General features: G+C 43.9%; 1 protein-coding gene across 1 annotated transcript in view; it reads right to left on the reverse strand.

Moving 5' to 3' along the window:
- LOC117553419 (fibrosin-1-like protein) overlaps positions 1–20,920 on the reverse strand; it is a 391,517-nt gene that overhangs the window by 78,358 nt on the left and 292,239 nt on the right. The window contains exon 5 of the mRNA XM_034227323.1: positions 15,736–15,765. Coding sequence (XP_034083214.1) covers positions 15,736–15,765 — 30 coding nt within the window. The remainder of the gene's footprint in view (positions 1–15,735; positions 15,766–20,920) is intronic.

Genomic DNA, 20,920 nt, shown 5'->3' on the forward strand with positions numbered 1-20,920 from the left:
ATGCCAAAGATTTTGCCACCGCTCACGAAGTTGCTGCCGGAGCATGAGAAACTCCACCGGCAGTCATACGATGGCTTAAGATGCCCTCACGAATGGCCCGATGTTGCTACGATCACAGCCGAATTTGAACATTTCCTTTATCGTGTGTCCATCGGGTTGTTTTATTGCACAACAAAATCATGTAAATATATTATGTAAATAACCAAATTTGTGTTCTGTGAAATTAAAAAGGATATAATATATTATTTTGAAGGACAGTTGACAGGAAGTTGTTGTTGTTATGGAAACAACATTACGGAGAAAACGTAATATTTTCTACATATAAAGACGGATAAAGTAAAGAACAAAGTCTGAAGATATCAGTACAGTATCATAGTACTGTAACATAATTGTTTTTGTTACTTTCGTTGCAGTTGTATGTCTTAAATGTAATGTAAATGTTGCCTTCGTGTGTGGTTCGGGGCCATCTTCGTGCGAAATTCACAATTCCATATTCGTGTGTCCATCGGGTGTCAATTTCGGGACAGTGTGACAGGGGCTTAAAGGATTGTCCAAATCAGCAAAGACATTTTAAACTATCCACATAGTAGGCTATCATGCTAATTAACGCAATTTGTGCTGAATGTGCACAAAGTTAGCATCCAGCAGTTTCTATGGGCTGGGGAATCGTACTTTACATTTCTAACACAAGACTTTGGGGTGCTCAACATTTCCGGGTTCACAATAGGACTCTATGAGCTGGCAAATACACTACTGGGTAAAGAAACAAACAAAAAGTGAAAATGCAAAGCCACAACCCCCAACAGAAAGCTCCCCAAACAGCACGTCTGGTGGTCAGAGGGGACTTTGTTAAAATCGGAGAGATGTGCCGCTCACTAAGCTGCTGACAGGAGCCAAGCCCCTGGTGGTTTGTGTCTATCAGAGATGTTCACAAACCAAACAAACCCAACAAAATAAAAAACTGGCTTGCTGTTCAGAGGCGGGGAGCAAACAGCAACATCTGCACCTGGCAACCGCCAGCTACGAAGGGTAACAGGGGACCGGCTTCAGCGGATGATTCGTCTACACCCCCCCCCTACCTCCCAGCATCCACCTCTTCTCCAGCCCTCCCTCCCTCCCTCCCCTCAGCCAGCACATCAGACGGATGTGTTTGGCATTTACACAGCTTCCAACACTTCAGAGACAAAAGATTTATTCTGCCGGCGGCCCTGGCTAAAGTCGGGCCTTGACCCTGTGGCTCGGCCCTGAAATGATGCAGGACGGAGGAGAGGGAGACAACAGAAGCAGGGATGGATGTCTCGGCTCTCCTGGACATTCTCTGTGGCAGATTCCGATAGACGTGCAGGGGGAAGACAATAAGCGTTGCGCATCCCGGAGCACATTAAAACGACTGGCCAAATTAATCACACAGTTCCACTTGTCACACTCGGAGGACAGTCTGCCATGAATTCTGCCTCAGAGATAGAGAGAAGAAAAGAGGGGGGGACTCGCCTGGCGACGCAGAAGCTGGCACGGCGTCAACGGCTGTCTGCCTGAATACTGATCGCCACCCTGTGCTCGCTGCGAGGAGTCGGGAAAAAAATGAGGTTTTCCTGAGCTGCTGGCATCTAACTGTCACTGTCGGTTCCTACTCCAAATGAGAAATGTAATAAATAAATGTATAAAAGATGGCACATGCATAATAGTATTTTTGCTTTCACAATACAATTTGTGACAAAGCATGTCTAGCTTTAATCAAAGTCATTGTGAGAAGTAAAAAGAACCAGTAAACACATTGTACAAGTATGTCAAATGAAATTGTAAGTAGAAATATTAAAGAGACGGCACAATAAAAGGCTGCTTATTTTACACCATTCATAAGTTTCAAACTGTATTCATGGTACTCTAAAAAAGCATTGCATCTTAACCTAGAACATGTAGGTTGCATTATACTTGGATCTGGTTTACTGTATTTAAAAACTTGATAAGTGAGAAGGCAGCGTGTACAAATTGAAAAAAGGCCCTGAAGACTGATTGGACGTTGAGACAGCAGCAGCTCTTGATCCCTTCTTGGTGACAAGCCATACATGCAAAAATGTAGACATCTTGAAACTGACAAGAGAAATGGCTTCAATTTAGAAGACATCTCTCCAGGGACATTTACGGAAACACTCCTGATTGTAAGAGAACTAGTGAAAACCCAGATGGAGTGAGAGCACACTGAGGGGGGTAATGGTCCATTTAGATAGTCGAGCACCAAAGCAGTGTTGGATACTGGTGGAACAACACCAATTTCCTCCCGCAATTTCCCTCCTGTGGATGCTGGGATGAGGTGTGGGGACGTAGGCTCCGTGGACACTCAGATGGGGCGTGGAAGAAGAGCCTGGGGGCTTCTTTGAGACCCCCTGCTGGGCCTAAAGCATCAGCAGGATATCTGAAGGTCTCTAAGGCCACGTATAGCTGAGGGTGAAGCCTTACGTGAACTCAGCTTTTATAATTTAAACACAGGATGGTAAATGGTAAAAAGGATTGTATTGATTTATATAGCGCAGTTGGTCAGCCAACACGCGTTTTATTATACCGTTGACTGTCATGAGGTTCATATATCTTGATTTGTCATTGGTATATTGGACATTAGCAGGCAATATTGCAAAATCAGAAAGGAAATGCACATTGATTTTTGATGGTAAACGGTAAATAAATGTTCAAGTCTTTTCGAACCCTCGAAGCACTGTTCATCAAAAGTAACATTCACACACTATTGGCCATGCCATCTGGAGCAATTTGGGGTTAAGTATCTTGCCTGAGGACATATCGAAATGTTGACTGCAGGGGGCTGGGAATCAAACCAGCAACCTTCTGATTGGTGGAAAATAATCTACTTGGCCACAGCCACAGGATGGAATATTGCATGCCCTAACGTTCCCAAAGTGTGTGAGAGAAACTGCAGACATTTGCACACAAACCTACATAACATATAAGAACGCCCCAAAAAACAAAATAGGGCCTCTTTATAATTAGGGTTTACAAGGCTCTAATAGCCCTGCGTTAAACACTCAACCACAGGGCGAAACAACATCTCATGATTACTCTTGACCCCACTAGCTGTATCTGAAAGCACCACCTATCCAAGTGATTTGATCACAGGATCAAATCTATACAGCCATTTGACCTTTGACCTCCCCAGCAGGCAGCATGGGAAGTCAGCTGATTATCCCGGGTCAGACTAGGAGCTCTGGATTAGGAGAGTATTGATCCCAGTGAAGATGTAGGCTCCAGAGGGAATGAGATCGAGAGAAAGAGCTCTGGCCGGCTGGAAATAATATCGACCAGCAGAAGAGGCCTAGACAGGCTCTCACGTAAAAACCATATTTGAGCTTGGGACCTCAGAGTAGGCTGTGCAAACACAGAGGAGGCTTCAGGAAAAGCTCCTTTCACAGAGGCCCATTGAAGGAGGACAGAGGGAGAATGAGAGCGAAGACGGATTGAAGAAGACAAGCTCGGAGAAATGCTCGTTGCATTAGCCAGACACGCAGAGGCCTCTGGTTCAGAGCTGACACACTTAAGGGACGAGTCAGCGGGGGCCATGTAAATCAAGCCGGAGTGAGGAAAGATATAGTCCTGACCTGGGGCCAAGCTAAGCAGACTTTAACATTACCCAGAGTCCATGTAAATAGCAGTGAGACCTGGCTGCGCTCCGTTTCACTTCCATGCAAAGTATGTGGTGAGGTTGAGGAGGAAGAGGGGGGGGGGGGGCACGGACAGATTGATGGTGATAGTGGTGGGGGGAAACTTGAAGAGCTGTCCCCCTGTTTCTCAGTAACTTAAAGGACCGCCTTGTCCTTTCCAACATGAAACCCCTCCACCTTTCAGCGCTCGCTGGGGGAGCAGCAGAGCGGCTGGGCTGCTGGTGTGATCCTCCGAGTTTGGCGAGTGAAAAACAGACAGTAATGGCAGATGTACGAGCGAGCGGGGAGCATTTATTCAGCAGAGAAAAAAAACTGCCAGAAACCTGAAGGGACAGGGAATACACAACTGTGTTATGAATATAGTCGTGAAAGAAAAATGGGGAACATAGGTAAGAGAGAATGAGAAAAAACACATGCACTGATTTATGGGTTTTTTTCACACCTCGTCTTTCATAAGGCTCCACACACACACACACACACACACACACACACACACACACACACACACACCACACACACACACACACACACACACACACACACACACACACACACACACACACACACACACACACACACACACACACACACAACACACACACACACACACACACACACACACAACACACACACACACACACACACACACACACCACACACACACACACACACACACACACACACACACACACACACACACACACACACACACACACACACACACACCACACACACACACACACACACACACACACACACACACACACACACACACACACACACACACACACACACACACACACACACACACACACACACACACACACACACACACACACACCCCTCAGCACCTCCCAGTGTTTTGACACGGCCCCGGGCCCCGGTGCTGCAGTGGCAGACACTGGGCATTGGACATTTAAGTCGGGCGTAGGAGAAATTAGGCAGGGAGGCAAGGAAATGGGATGTTGACTTGAACTGGCCCCGGGGCGGCGTGGAGTCTCTGTGCAGCTCGCTGGCTGCCTGACAGTTTGATGGAGCGAGTGGAGGCTTCCCCGCGGCCCGGGCCTCCGTCTCTAACACTGATGTAGCTCAGCGAGGAACAGATTGAGCCTCCAGGCATCGCTCTGTACTGCTGCTCCTCTCACTCCTCCACTCTCTGTTCTGCTACTCTCTCTCTCTCTCTCTCTCTCTTTAATCCTGTCAAGCCAACACACAGTAACATGTACACACACATGCATATACATACTATCACACAAAACCTCATACTGTATGCACACATAAAGACAGTTAGATACACAGGACTAACAGCCCTCAGAGAGTTGGCATCCCTTCCCTCTGACAGTAATGTGATGAGCACTACAGATGCTGTTTACTGAGCTCTGAGGGGGGGGGGGGGGTAGAGAGAGAAGAAGAGGCAGAAGGAGGTAGAGGCAGGGGGCTGGCAGGCCACCATAATGAAAAGAATCTGGCGGCGGCCCACTGTGTGCTGGTCATGAGAAGCATGTGCCGCCGGGGGGCTCTACTGCTAATTTCAGGGGGCAGCCAAGCGATTCACGCTCGACTTGTCATCGGGCCAGAGGGGGCATTCATACTGGGTGACAGCAATTGCGAGAGGGCAGGCAAGGGGGGGGGGGTGAAAAGAGAAAAGAGAGGGAGAAAGCTTCAGCACCCTTCCCCCGCCTCGTACCTCCTGTCCCTCGTCTGAGATGATCAAACGTTAGAGTAGGAAGGGTAGAGAATCACAAATGAGAGTCCTGTGGCAACTGGAGGCACACCTCACCCACGGACCCCCGCTGTCCAGACAGGAGGGGAAACCTGCAGCTTCCTGGTTAACATGACAACAATAATCTGTTCATAAGCAGGTACAGGGTCCCGCGATTCACTAAAGTCAGACTGAAACACTGAAGGGTCTTTGGAAATGTTTTCTCTCACTGATTGTGCCGTTATGTTAAATGTTTGTTGTTTGTTTTTCATGTGTTGTGTCTTGATGTTTGTCTGTCGATGTTGGACATGGAGCTGCTGTGATACGAGTCACATTTCAGACTTGATCTGACCATTAAAGTATTATCGTATCGTATCGTCGTAGGTGGTTTTTAGACCCGCACAATGCAAATAAATAAGACTGCTAAACACCTGAGCTCTGTTAAACGCCCCGATAAACATTCCTGTTTGCGATTATCTTGCAATATACGCATTTATATAAATAGTTATCACCGCAATAAACCGTATTTAATTTGGTCTTAATTTACATTATTTAATTTCATATTCGATTGACATGTATTTTGACTTTTTGCACTACTTTGTATTTTCTATTTTTCTATTTTATTATATATGTTGGATTGTTGGAGGAGCTCAGGTCAGAAGAATTTCATTGCCATTTCTACACTGTAGCTTTGTGCATATGACAATAAAGCTTTTGAATCTTGAATCGTTGAAAAAACAGGTGCTTTCATTTGAATATCTTTCTATCAATGTGTATATCATTTTATAAGTGAAAAAGTAAAACAAATACACGAGGGCTCAGGAAGTAGATGGTCATCCTCCAATCAGAAGGCTGCTGGTTCGATCCCCCGCTCCTCCAGTCAACATGTTGATGCATTCTTGAGCAAAACACCCCCAAATTGCTCCATTACATTACATGTCACTTGTTAGACGCTTTTATCCAAAGCGACTTACATACTCAATACTGTGGGCAATCCCCACAGGAGCAATTAGGGGTGAAGACGACATGCTGACTGCAGTGGGTTTTGAACCTGTGACCTCCTGATCCGAACACCAACGCACTGTGTCACACGCCTCCAGATAGCCAACGATGTGTGAGTGTGTGTGCATGTTAGCTACTTTGAGCAGGTGGTACATTGAATGGCCTCTGCCTCTGTGTAATTGTGTGAAATCTGACTTTATGTAAAAGCACTTAGAATGGAAAAGCTCCATATCTTTTCACCATTTACGACAACAAATCAAAGTTTCCTCTTTTCTGATTAGCAAGATTGCTTTCAATATTCTTATACTTTAAAATGTGTGGATAGACACGTCAGTAGAATGACATATCGGATTGCTGATCAACTTATGGCCTTATATGATCATATGGCCCAGCCTCACAATGTCCATGGTTTCCAGCCACTGCCTCCGTCCTCACAGCAGTCTGTTAAAGGGCAAATCACTGACATCTTTAATCAGTGCCATCGACTGGCCTGAGGAGTGCGCACCTGGGGTTTATCTCTCAATTCGGCTAGATAAAATGAGCACAAAGTCATTAAAAGAGTTGGGGATAAAACCCCCGCGTCAGCCCGACCCCTACATAGTGGATCCTCTGAAGTGAGGGGGAGACAGACATGCAGCAGCTAGCGAGCAGTTGATGCTAACAGCTGGCAGTCTCCCCCTTAAAGACGAGCGGCTGGCTGCAGTCTGGCAGCCAGGAGAGGCAGGCGAGGGACGGGAGGGATGAAAGTGTGAGAGATGAAGTCGGTGATGAAAGGTGGGTGGCTGATGGTAGATGAGTGGATACGGGATGAGATGTGGGGGGCGGGGGAAACTTCTGTTCATTGCCTCTGACACAAGCAGTCACATGAGAGACAGAGGAGCTGATGGGAAACAGAGAAGGAGCGATGGAGGGAGAGAGGAGGCAGCCACATTGCAAATCTTCAGGCTGTGAATAATTTAGAGGAGCACTGGGGAGACGAGACGAGCGTAAACACAAAACACTGGCAGCGTTTGACCTAGAGCTGCAGCTACATCAGTGCACATCACAGAGAGAGAGCTCTACCCCGCTCCTCCTCTTCCTCTCTGCTGCTCTTCATCTGACTCCCTCTGTGTCGGGGAGGAAACAGCTGTACGCTATTCTTGTTTCGCCTCACATTCTATGAAACTCAACAGAATGGCTGACAACTTCGTTTCACCAGGATCTCTCTTCAGTCTTTGCTCTGGGCACGACAGGAGAGCAGTGTGCAAAACGGATGCTTCCATATCCAGACTGTATGTGGCCGTAAGGGCGGGACGAGGGCTAATGATGCTATCACATTATATGAGCAATAACAAAATAGGATCTACAATACTTCATTTAAATGGTATTTAACACATATTTAGCCTTTAACAAACATTGTGTTCCTGCGATTTAAAAATTGCACTACTCCATATTGCGATTAAGATTACATTTCAATTACATACTATTGCATTTTAAGAGCTGTGATATTGACACTTTTTTCTGAGCACCAACGTATAGGATTCACAAACTGGTGCTCACAAAAAAGCTTATGTGGAATGGAAATAAAAAAAAGATGCATGTGTTTTTTAACTTCACACTAACTTAAGCAGGCTAGGTAGATTCGTCAAAATACTTATAGTTAAAAAAAAAAAGTTTTAACATTTTAAATGTACTAAGCATGTAGAAATCCTTAAAGGGGACCTATCATGCAAAATGTACTTTTTGATGTCTTTTATACATAAATGTGTGTCCCCGAACTCACGCAGCGTCAGGAAATAAAACCCTCTCTCTTTTCCTCCGTACCCAAATCTCTAAAAACGGTGCTACAACGGAGCTGATACAGATTTGCGTCCGATATGACGTAATATCGGAAATGTGGACCCACGGCCCAATCAGAAACTTTGCTATCAGAAACAATGCCCGACTGCTTTGGACGTAATATGGTCGGTGTTTACATTAGCATCGCTAACACTCAGAGCTAACCTGTACTGGAGAGCATGTGTGTGAAGAAGCAGGAAGTAAAAAGGAACTCACCTTGTGGTATAACCGGCAAGAGAGAAAGCCTTTGAGCTCCAAACTGTTTCAGAGAGAATCCTTGATAATCCATGATATGGCGTTTCATCACGGCAGCATTTAGTTTAGACAGTAGCTGCCGGGTCCCGCATGAGCTCAGCCCCCTCCTTTTTTCTTTTGTATACATTTTTTTTTTTTTTAAAGCTTTATACCCCAAATCAGCACGTTTGAAACAGGAAGTGAAATAGAGGGATATGAGGCATGGCTAGAATGGGTGATCTGTTTGGTATTTTGAGCAAAATACTTCATAGACATGTTTTTTATATATTTTTATATATCTGAGACCTATGCTATTGCCTAAAGATAGCATGATAGGTGCACTTTAAATTAAATTTAAAAAGTAATGTTGATTTAACATTGGGTAAATTAACTTAACATTGAAGAAAATATTAAAATTAACATAAAAAGAAATATTTGTTGGACTAAAATGTATTGTATATTTATTTAACATATTGAAATCGTTGTAAGTAAACTAATAAAATAAATATTAGTTTGACAAAAAATAAATATATTTATTTAATATATTGAAATAGTTTTGCGTAAACATTATTTTATTATGTGCAAGAAAAATACATATTTGTTCATGTAAATCTGCCAGTTTATGCACTACATTCCTCCTATTAATCTAAAATAGGTGTGATATTGACCACCAATAAACGGACATACGCTGTGAATAACTCCTAGCAGAATGCCCATGTCAACAGCGTGCGTCATAAAACATGATTCAGTGTAAGGGGGGGGGGGGCAGCCGTGCAGCAGCCTGTGGACAGCAGCAGTAAATAACAGCTGCCCTGTGATTAGGCACGGACCGGGTTAAACAGAGCTCGTTCACACCGCCTTTGTCAAGGTGCCATGAATCACCTCACCTGCCGAAGTGTGTGTGTTGAGGAAAGACCACTGGGCATCTGTGGTGGGAGTGACAGTTGGGCGGACAGAGGGCGGTCTGAGCAACCCAGGAGGGAGGGGCCATGTATTACTGTAATTAAGGGGCTGTTGGAGTACAGGAGAAGAGACTTTAAATGATATGTAAATCTGTATTTTTGTATTACTGCACATATTTCATTCCATTCTATTTCAATGTGCTTTATTTTATTTTATTATATTTATTTAATGTTATTACAGTGTTCTTAAAATAGTTTTCTATTTGTGTTTTTCATTTTACTTTTATGTATGCACCCAACACCAAGTCAAATTCGTCGTACGTGTCAACCTACCTGGTAATAACCCTGATTCTGAAATAGTATAACATAACAAACAAGTTGTTTCCCTCTCTGTTTTCTCACCCCCTCCAACAAACAACACCCTCTCCCTCCCTCTCCCACTGTTTCCTGCCTTGGCTGATATTAATGGGACGTCCCTTGTTTGTAAATGTGCCAAGTTGTGTGCACCGCTGCGGGCTGTCTATTATAGCAGGCCTCTGGGGCAGCGTTTCCATATGGCGCCGCATATGGCACTTAGCAGCATCAATTAATGTTGTTATAATACTGATTTTATGAGCTAGGGTTTCACTCCTTCTCCACTCCTCTCTTCTCCGCCCCCTTCTCCCTTGTTTCTCCCACTGTCGCTGATTCTTTGATTCTTCAAACCCCCGCTCTTCCAGTTCCTCAAACCTTCGAAAACCTGGCTTTTGAGCAGAAGACGCTGCGTGCCAAATTCTGGAAAAAGCTACCTACCATCTCGACTGAACACGGCTCAAAGCCCTTGAACGTGACTTTGTTCCTGGTGTACAGCAGAAGAAGGGGAACATCTCACATCTCCTTTGAATCTTCAATCAGTGAAATGTAAAATAAGATAATATCTGCAACCAAACAGCGCGTTAACAACACCTATTGTAGTTTTGGTCACATTAGGCCAGCATCAGGGCCTGTTAGTTTGTTAAACGAGACCTGTTCTTTATGCACAAAGCACCAGGCAGATGGATGTTAGAACAGAATCTGAGGGGGTCTTTTTTGTTCCCTGGTGCCTTTGGTGCTGGATCTGACAGGAAGGGAACAAGAGCGGAGCAAAAAGCTCCCAGCCACACCAGCCTTGTCAGCGGCGCCACAATTAGAGACTAGATCACTGGCGCTTCCCAGCGAGAAACATCTCACCACCACTCCTCAATGGAACTCTCTCGTTTGAGGAACGCACTCAAAGCCGGGTTTCAAAACGTTTCGGATGGCTAATCACTCTCAGGATGAAAGGCCCCGGCGTGTTCGTTTGTCTCAGCGTGGGGAGCTTCCCTTGCCGTTTCTCTGCCTCTGATTCTGATTGTTTTTGTTCGTTTCCTTTTTCAGCAGGCAGGCGAGCTGGCAGGCAGCGCTGTTTGAAGGTGCAGTCAGACCCGAGAGCAGGCCTGATGCTTTGTAGTGATATTTCCAGCAGCACAATCTCATTACTTTTTGACGTGGGGGATGCGTGCAGGGGCGGATTGTCATTTCACGCTGTCAAAAGTTCCGTGAGGGAAACTGAGACGGGGAATGAGAACTTCAATGACCTGCATGCCTCTGGCTCATCAAGACTGAATATATTAAACCAAATAACACAGATAGAATCCAATGAACCGGAGCTTTTAGGATGCTTGTAAACTTAATGTCCAGTCCCCGGGGGTTTTGAACGGATCACTCCTTATCTGGACTCTTTGTAATTGGATCTATTTCACAGCCTCCTAAACCTGTCGCTATAAATGCCTCAAACCTAATTAACCTACATACGGCAGTGCATATACCGGCATGTACATATGTAGCTCAGACAGCCAGGTCTTTGTGTCCTGAGGGGGAAACGTCCTGAGGGCAGCATCCCACACCTCTCAAAGATGGACGTTTTCACATTTGGCAGCTTCCCGGCCCTTTAAAAACAGACCTGGGGGGGGGGGTCCCAAGAAGTTGATTTCACACAGACTTCTTTCCACACAGAGAAAACTTTGCTCTGTTTAAGAAACCAGGCTCTGATTGAAGCGCCTGGTTACCATGCAAACCCCGGCCTGTTACTGGGGTGACTGTCCCAAAGTGCTTCCTGGGTAATTTTCGAGGTCACTGGTTTGTGCACGCCTATGTGCTGCAGATGGGCCCACCCTCATTCAGCGCCCAGCAGGAACTCTTTCATTAGAGCCAGTGAATGGCCTCATTCATCCCCTTCACCTCAATTGGTCACGCTGCGTCTCCACAGAGGGCCCAGGACAACCCTTTCTCTCTTTCCACTCCCTCATCTTCCACGCACCACCCACCTTAGTCATGCTGCACTTTTGTTCAGGAGCATGTGGTGGCTGAAGCTCCGGGCCTCCTCAATGGCTGCAAACTGCCTTTAAGTGGAACGTAACAGACTTCTGACATTGCTGTCTTTGTTTATCTTGAAGAATGTCAAAAAAAATGCAAATTATTGTGTAGATCACGAAGATATTAGACTTGTAGTGCATTTTACATGTGATCTTACTATTAAAACGTGTTCTGGTGTTATGTTTCAGTATTTGTAAGCGACTGTGACGGAAAGAATATTGCTTTTATTTTACTTTATTATTTATTTTTTTAAGAAGGGGCAGGTCAAATAATATGTTCTTCTCCCTGCTCCTTTCCTCCATGCGCTATAATAAAACAAATCTGGAAACACTAATATGTAAAATATGCCAAAGTAATTGTTATTTGTAATGTGTAGTATTTATCACAGATCTTAAAGATCCCCTATTATGAGTAGTGTGTTCTATAGGTTTTTGTGCAAAGGTTAAAATCCTTGTGTGTCCCCCCCACCTGAAACGCCTCCATTGGACTCCTTTGTTTACTTCCTGGCAGAGGTGGGAGTAAGTCCTACATGTGCAAGTCATGAGCAAGCCTCAAGTCTTGACCTACAAGTATCAAGCAAGTCCCAAGTCACTGTGGTGAGAGTCAAGCAAGTCAAGTCATTGCTCAGGTCAAGCAAGTCAAGTCAAGTCATACAAAAGTCTGATGAATAAGCCCAGTTTCCGCATTTAAATCAGTTCAAAGACAGTGGTTATGAAAATGGATTCAACCCACACTATGATCTTCATTATATACACAGTTAATCATTTGAAATCTAATTTAGACCGATGACAATCATATTAGATTCATATTAACCCTAGAACTGCAGACAATAGAGCTAGGACTCAAAAAGTCTGTTCAAAAAGGCAGAATTCCAGGTAAGAAAATCATATATGGCATTTTCCACATATTTAATTTAAATGTCTGTTAACACTAGAACCGCCAACAGCGTCAGCACCTACATACATATCATTTTCAAATCATTGAATTTGTCCCTCTTCATAATTTCCTTATAAACTAAGTAGGACGATTTAAAACTCACTTAATTGGGTTAATTTAGAAATTGCTTCAGTTTATCATCATAACAGATCAAAAAGTTAAATCAAGGAATGATGCACTTCTAAAAAACAAAAACAACATAATGAAAACATGTAACAAACGACTAAAAGTAGATGAACTACATTATTCAAAAGTTTACAGTAACTTCTGATAATAACACAGGGGAACTAAACGAGGCATCTCTCGTGTCAACACATTCACGCACCTTTCTCTGTGGGGTTGTTTGTAGTGACGAATGAAGTTGGATGTTGTGGTGGTCGTGTCAGTGATCTTTATGCTGCAGACCCTGCATACCGCTGTTCTTTTCTTATTACGGTCATCGACAAAATAATCCTTGAATCCAAACTTGACTATTTTTGGAGTAACGCTAGCCGCTGCCATGTTAACTGACACTCCTGCCTACTAGTGGGTTGCCAGGTTTGCGCGCATGGCGCTATAATCACACAATTACATTTCGACAAAACTAAACGTAATATCTCACTACAAAAACAAACGCAATTTAAAAAAAGTCAAGTCCTTTCAAGTCATCTGTCTCAAGCTTATGTCAAGTCATCTGTCATGAATACCAAGTCAAAGTCAAGTCAAGTCTTTTATCAATGTTAGTCAAGCAGGTCTTAAGTAAAAAAATATGCGACTCGAGTCCCCACCTCTGCTTCCTGGACATAGTGACTTCACTATGTAACACTCACACTTTTATTGGCTAGCTCTCCAACACATTGTACGTGATAGGCTAAGGGGCGGGACATCTCTAAGCGGTTGACCAATCACAACAGAGCCTTCCAGCTAATCAATCAGAGCAGACATGGGCTCTAGTTTCAGACAGAGGGTGAAAAGAGGTGCTGCAGCACATTAAAGCATGGAGACATGTAGAGACACTACATACTGATATACACCTGAACATCAGCAGGAGAGGACTCTTTAAAGTAGAGACACTACATACTGATATACACCTGGACATCAGCAGGAGAGGACTCTTTAAAGTAGAGACACTACATACTGATATACACCTGGACATCAGCAGGAGAGGACTCTTTAAAGTAGAGACACTACATACTGATATACACCTGAACATCAGCAGGAGAGGACTCTTTAAAGTGGAGACACTACATACTGATATACACCTGAACATCAGCAGGAGAGGACTCTTTAAAGTAGAGACACTACATACTGGTATACACCTGAACATCAGCAGGAGAGGACTCTTTAAAGTAGAGACACGACATACTGATATACACCTGAACATCAGCAGGAGAGGACTCTTTAAAGTAGAGACACTACATACTGATATACACCTGAACATCAGCAGGAGAGGACTCTTTAAAGTAGAGACACTACATACTGATATACACCTGAACATCAGCAGGAGAGGACTCTTTAAAGTAGAGACACTACATACTGATATACACCTGAACATCAGCAGGAGAGGACTCTTTAAAGTAGAGACACTACATACTGATATACACCTGAACATCAGCAGGAGAGGACTCTTTAAAGTAGAGACACTACATACTGATATACACCTGAACATCAGCAGGAGAGGACTCTTTAAAGTAGAGACACTACATACTGATATACACCTGAACATCAGCAGGAGAGGACTCTTTAAAGTAGAGACACTACATACTGATATACACCTGAACATCAGCAGGAGAGGACTCTTTAAAGTAGAGACACTACATACTGATATACACCTGAACATCAGCAGGAGAGGACTCTTTAAAGTAGAGACACTACATACTGATATACACCTGAACATCAGCAGGAGAGGACTCTTTAAAGTAGAGACACTACATACTGATATACACCTGAACATCAGCAGGAGAGGACTCTTTAAAGTAGAGACACTACAAACTGATATACACCTGAACATCAGCAGGAGAGGACTCTTTAAAGTAGAGACACTACATACTGATATACACCTGAACATCAGCAGGAGAGCACTCTTTAAAGTAGAGACACTACATACTGATATACACCTGAACATCAGCAGGAGAGGACTCTTTAAAGTAGAGACACTACATACTGATATACACCTGAACATCAGCAGGAGAGGACTCTTTAAAGTAGAGATACTACATACTGATATACACCTGAACATCAGCAGGAGAGGACTCTTTAAAGTAGAGATACTACATACTGATATACACCTGAACATCAGCAGGAGAGGACTCTTTAAAGTAGAGACACTACATACTGATATACACCTGAACATCAGCAGGAGAGGACTCTTTAAAGTAGAGACACTACATACTGATATACACCTGAACATCAGCAGGAGAGGACTCTTTAAAGTAGAGCCACTACATACTGATATACACCTGAACATCAGCAGGAGAGGACTCTTAAAGTAGAGATACTACATACTGATATACACCTGAACATCAGCAGGAGAGGACTCTTTAAAGTAGATACACTACATACTGATATACACCTGAACATCAGCAGGAGAGGGCTCTTTAAAGTAGAGACACTACATACTGATATACACCTGAACATCAGCAGGAGAGGACTCTTTAAAGTAGAGACACTACATACTGATATACACCTGGAAATGATAATAATAATAATAATAGGTCGGTGCATTAGCTTCCTGTTGCACAAACGACTCCAAGGAGCCGGTCCAGCAGAGCCATGTTATCCCTTAAGTTTCTCCACTGAGTATTTCCTGAAACTGCAGTGCTTAGACATGCTAGTGACTCTTCTACTTTCTATATTTTTTTGGCCGTCAAGTGAGTCTCACGTCTGGCCTAGTGAGAAGTGACTAATTGTCTTGAGTTGTTAGTGTGCCTGGAAAGAGATCCACTTCCATCTGCGACAGGGTGCACCGTCATTTTGTTTCTCCCTTCCTCCTCCTCCCCTCTCCCTCTTTCTCCTTCTTGCTGCAGATTTGCCCCTTCTGCTTCTCAAGCTACTGAGCTGTAAAATTGAATGGACGGCAGGCAGGATAAAGAATGAGACCTGGCATCGTGGACGCACTAACCTTGAGGAGGGCCACTGCTGCTGGCTGCACCTAAAGAGATGGAGACAGAATGTCAGCCATATTGGACCGAGGAAGGTTCAAATGAGAAGGGAGGAAAGATGGAGAGCCTTGCTGAAAAACAATAGCTTAGTAAAGCAGCACGAGACAAAACAGACAAATTAGATGATGGAAACAGAAAAACGATTAGGTAATCATTTGTGTCCTCTTTGTTCTTCCTCCCCTCCACCTTTACCTAATAACACACCATGTAAACTGCATTGCACAATTACAGCAGCAACCTTTACAACTCAACAAATCATACAGAACACTTAAAATGTCAGACAAAATGTTCATATATAGTACAAACATTGCATTATAAAAGCGACCCCGGAACAAAGTGGTTTCGAACAACACTATCCTTCGTAATGAAATCAACTCGTATGGAAACTCCTGGAACGAACCGGGCAATCAATTACTATGAATCACAAATACACTTGCTGCAGTTTAGATGTGAACAAATGGAGCCTCAGTCCCTTACAGATGATATTAGTGCTGTGAGCTGCTCTCTCTCCACGAGAGATTAAGCAGGTTGTACTCTCCCAGGCGGGCAGTGCTCCCCCTCCAGGGTCCGGCACTATCATTTGCAGGAAAATTACTTCAGTAATGAAGAATCCAGGCCCATAAATCCTTATGGCCTCACCTTCCTTCGCCTCCCAAGTCTCGCTGAACAGCTAGTAAAAATTCCCTTTAAAAAATTCATAGCGCAATTTTGCTCAAATCCCTCCCAGCAAGCACAATTATGGAACTTTCATCTCAATTGATTTATGTCCGGGGCCAGGAGAGGGGGGCTTGTGTTGGAAAAGGGGGGCGGGTTGTGAAACGGGTGAAAAAAACAAGTGGTAAATCATTGTTTTTAAAAGGAAAGGCGTGCAGCCTTTTGTCACTTTCACTGCGTTTGTGTTGTAAACGGCAGGCAATAGAGAGGTGCGCGGATAAGGGGAGAAGGAAGAGGGATGAGAATGTCTGAAAGCTTTGAAAGCAGGATTGAAATGGCAAAAAAGGAGGAGGAGGGGTGGAGGGAGATGGGGGTGAAAGAAGCGGTATTCCACTTGATTAATAACACTAATCAAATTATACAGTGTTCCACTGTGCCCTGAAATCTGGGGCCATAATGTCCTCTAATGGCGAGGTTCATGGAGCTAAACTTCAGAGGGAAAACACGGTGCTGACTGCTGCATGCCTTAATGAAGGCAGTAAAACATCCATTTCCAGAAGCCATGAAATGAAAGGCGAGATTGTAGATGTGCACCCAGTGGCTCTCCAGCAGAAAAATTGAAGGCTGTTAACACAAAGACAGTGTCGGAGAGAGAGAGAGAGAGAGAGAGAGAGAGAGAGAGAGAGAGAGAGAGAGAGAGAGAGAGAGAGAGAGAGAGAGAGAGAGAGAGAGAGAGAGAGAGAGAGAGAGACAAGACCTTAAGAAGAGGAATGAGGAGAAAATAGTACAAGAGAAGAGATTTAAAGGGCAAGAACACCAAGAGTGAGGTGATATAAAAATAAAAGGGATGATGAAGTGAGGATAGAAAGACAGATTGGACGCCTTCAGTGCTTTATTTCCAAAGAAGTTCTCTTTTGGCATGAAGACAATCTGTGTCTGTTGATTATGGATGAGCCAGGCTGCTTTACAATGTCTGTTATACTTAGTGCTGCTGACAGCAGCCACAATTCATCACTATTTAGTTGCTGATGCACCTAACCACAGCATCCTCCCCCTCATCTATCTCAATACCTCTCCATTAGAGTATTCCTTATGTCCGTGCAGGCATGCGTTCCATGATCCATCTATCCATCCGTATTTCCATCGGTCCATCCAGTCGTGTGAGCATTCGGCTATCCATTCGCTCTTCCAACCTGACATCCATACATCCATCTGTGTGGCCGTATACCTCTCTCTCAATCCAGCCGATGTACTGTAGTGTAAATACAACTCTGAAAGATCTGAAACATACAACAATGCTGCCCTGACTGCAAATGTCAGTTTGGAGCTATAGGTAAGAGGTTAGCTTAACTAGCTAACTGAGCTATAGTTATTTGTATGCATCGCGCCAAAGCAGAATGACTTCTGCTGGTAGTGGCACATTATATGTGACATCAAAGTCCCGCAGTAACAAAGTGTGCTTCACTAGAAATAACTGAAATTCCAGACACTTAAAATACACAAAAGCATTATGGTTTCCAATTAATCTACTAAATTGCACGTGCTACAAACAATGACATCAGCCGTTTCTATCTTGAATAAAGCAAATGATGTATGTTGTCCTTGGGGTGCAAACATATCATCTGGAGAACAAGGGAGGAAAGAACAACAAAGCTGAGAAAACACACAATGCTATTGTTATTATTATCATAATTACAGTTGTGCTTATCATGCAAGCGGCCTCAATCAGGATGACATACAGTTTCATTGGATGCAGCTTCCTGTTTTGACTGGCTCCAGTTTGGGAACTGCACACTTGGCTGGCGTGCCAAAAACTCAATCAGGCGCAATTACATAGCCATCAGATAGAAATGTAATTGATTTGAAAGCTGACATGAGATATAACTACATTACAGTGGAGGCACAGTGGGGAGGCTCCTGGGGGACGGGGCCTACGGGGAGCTCATTACCGCCAAGCTTTGAATTATTGAGTGCTAAGGCAGTGACATTGAGGAATAGAGGCGGACGATTGGCTGTTACAACTCAGCAAGTGTTTATCTCAACTTACAGCAACCTAAGACATCTGAAGGGGTGATATGACCGTGCATAAATATTGCAACGGGAGAAGTTGTAATGGTTCATAATTGAAAGGGTTCAGACCAAGGTAGCGTCTGTGGGCTCACTCACGCTATCTAAGTTTCCATAGCAATAATAACACTACTTTGTCCTCGGGTCACGTATTTAACACTTTGGTTAGCATTTGGTTAGTGAAAGCATCACATGTCACACCTCATGCTACACAATGAAAGCTCTGTATCTAAGCAGGGTACTTTCCAAAATCTACTTTCACTTAAGTTAAATGAGTGTTTATCTGTAAGTGACCTACTTGTCTTTTGTGATAATTCACCACTACTTTCATGTTTGAAGACACATTTTCAGTGTTTCCACTCTTTAACCGTCATGATCCTATTTTCTAAGTTTATCTGTTTCCTGTTTTACTTTGAAAGGTTTTCTGCCCCTGTGTCATGTCTGTAATATTAGTCTTCCTATGTCCTGCATTTGGGTCCAACCTGCTCCACTATGTGACAGTTTCAGGTAATCCAGACTACAATAATAATACAGGGTAATACAGGGCAAGGCAAAATAATACAGAAATACAAGCAGAGCTAATGAGGGGATAAAGTGAGGTCAAGCAGTAACAGGGCTAATGGGAAACAGGTGAAACTAACAAGGCTAGCACAGTTTATCAAAACAAGTGTGAAAACACACATGGACAGGAAGTAAAAACAGACATGGCACAAGGAGAGAAAACAAACCCCCATGAAGTGTGCCGGACGTTGAAGTAAATTGTCATAGTGGCCAAACGGTGGTACTACAACCACCGTGTCTGTCCGTGACGTCATTGGACCCAAACATACTTTTTCCCCATTGACTTACATTGGGCAAATCAGCAGATATTGTTTTGGGGATGAGTCAACTTCCCAGTATGTTTTCATAGCCCTTATTTAAATCATTGTGTTAAATGTGCTAATAACTGAACCTAGAGTTATTTTACCTCTGCATTCATTCGACTGAGCCGAGAGCGACTGTGACGCTGTGGATTGGAGGCGGTGCTTAGAGTAAGCGTAAGTGCCCAGATTCGGGTACTTTTGCAAGATCATTTTGGCTTCATGCTACTCTGAGCAACTTTCAAAGGACTTCACTTCGCCCTGTCTCAGACGCTGTATCCAGTTCTCTTTACACATCCATGGAGAACACCTTTCAAAAAGACAAACCAAAGACTAGGATCATGACATTACTCCTGAAGACACCAATAGCTTAAATGAGGTGGTATGTTCCATCATCTGCCTGACCCTGACCACCAGCCTGCGTCTTCCCTGAAGTGCTGACTGTTGAGAGGATAAAGATGTAAGCCACTGCAGAGCGGCCTCGACGTCCCCCAGGAAACCAGTGCCTTCCTCTGGGAGAGCGATGCCCCCTCAGGCTCATGCCACTGATCTCACTCCGTCTCTTTCTCTCTTTCTATCACTGTTCTCTCCCTCCTCACACAGCCCTCCTGTGAGCTTTCACACAAAAATGAGAACTCAATTAATTCAGGCGAAATGAGGACGCGAAAGGAGGAGGAGGAGGAGGAGGCCTGGGGAGCCCGGAGAGACCGAGAACAAGCAGGAGGGGGGAGGCTGCACATCGCTGCGTGTCGATGTGCGGCCTGGAAACGGCAAACAAGAGCACGGGGTGACTGTGCATGAGCATTAAGTCTTTAGCCGAGTTAATTCTCTCTGCAGTTTAAACATGGCTGATGAACTCTTCATCACAGAGGTATGGGTTGTTCTGAGTAAATAGACGGGTCAGAGGGAGGCAGACAAAGAGCAAGGCCTGATAGAGATGAGCAGATATAATTAAAGACCATCAGTCTTGGGACCATATCACAAGTTGACCTTTTGAGAGACCTCTAAGAGTTCCGCGACTGACTTTCTAGCTCTTGAGGAACAATGGTGACATGTACTGTGTTATTATGCATACAAAAGACATACATCCCTGTAGTCTCTTGGCAGGTTAACAAATCAACTCACACTTTAAACATGACATAGTCACTAGCAATTATACAGATGCATCAAAGGAGATTTTTAAAGTAGAAATACTAGTAGAATTACAATACAACTATAATATTACAATTGATTTCAACACATGACTCAAATCACAGTCAATATCCATGTTCCTGTAGATGTACATTTACAGTCCTACGTATGCCCTTACAATAACCAACATAGCATGGGGCATGTACACACTCGTGTCAACACGGCTGCATGTATGTCAGTTTATGAATGTGACCTGTGACCTTTGACATTGTGAACAAGACCTCATGCTAGACAACCATCATCAATCTTAAGTGCGCCCTGCTAATGCTATATGAGGTGCTACAAGCCACCACACGGCTCAGCTCATTTTTGTCATAGCCTTGCAGAAAAACTGGCAGAAAACTAGCTTTTAGCATGAGCCACGTTTGAGGTC

The sequence above is a fragment of the Gymnodraco acuticeps genome, unplaced genomic scaffold (genome assembly GCF_902827175.1).
Source record: "Gymnodraco acuticeps unplaced genomic scaffold, fGymAcu1.1, whole genome shotgun sequence".
Lineage (NCBI taxonomy): Eukaryota > Metazoa > Chordata > Actinopteri > Perciformes > Bathydraconidae > Gymnodraco > Gymnodraco acuticeps.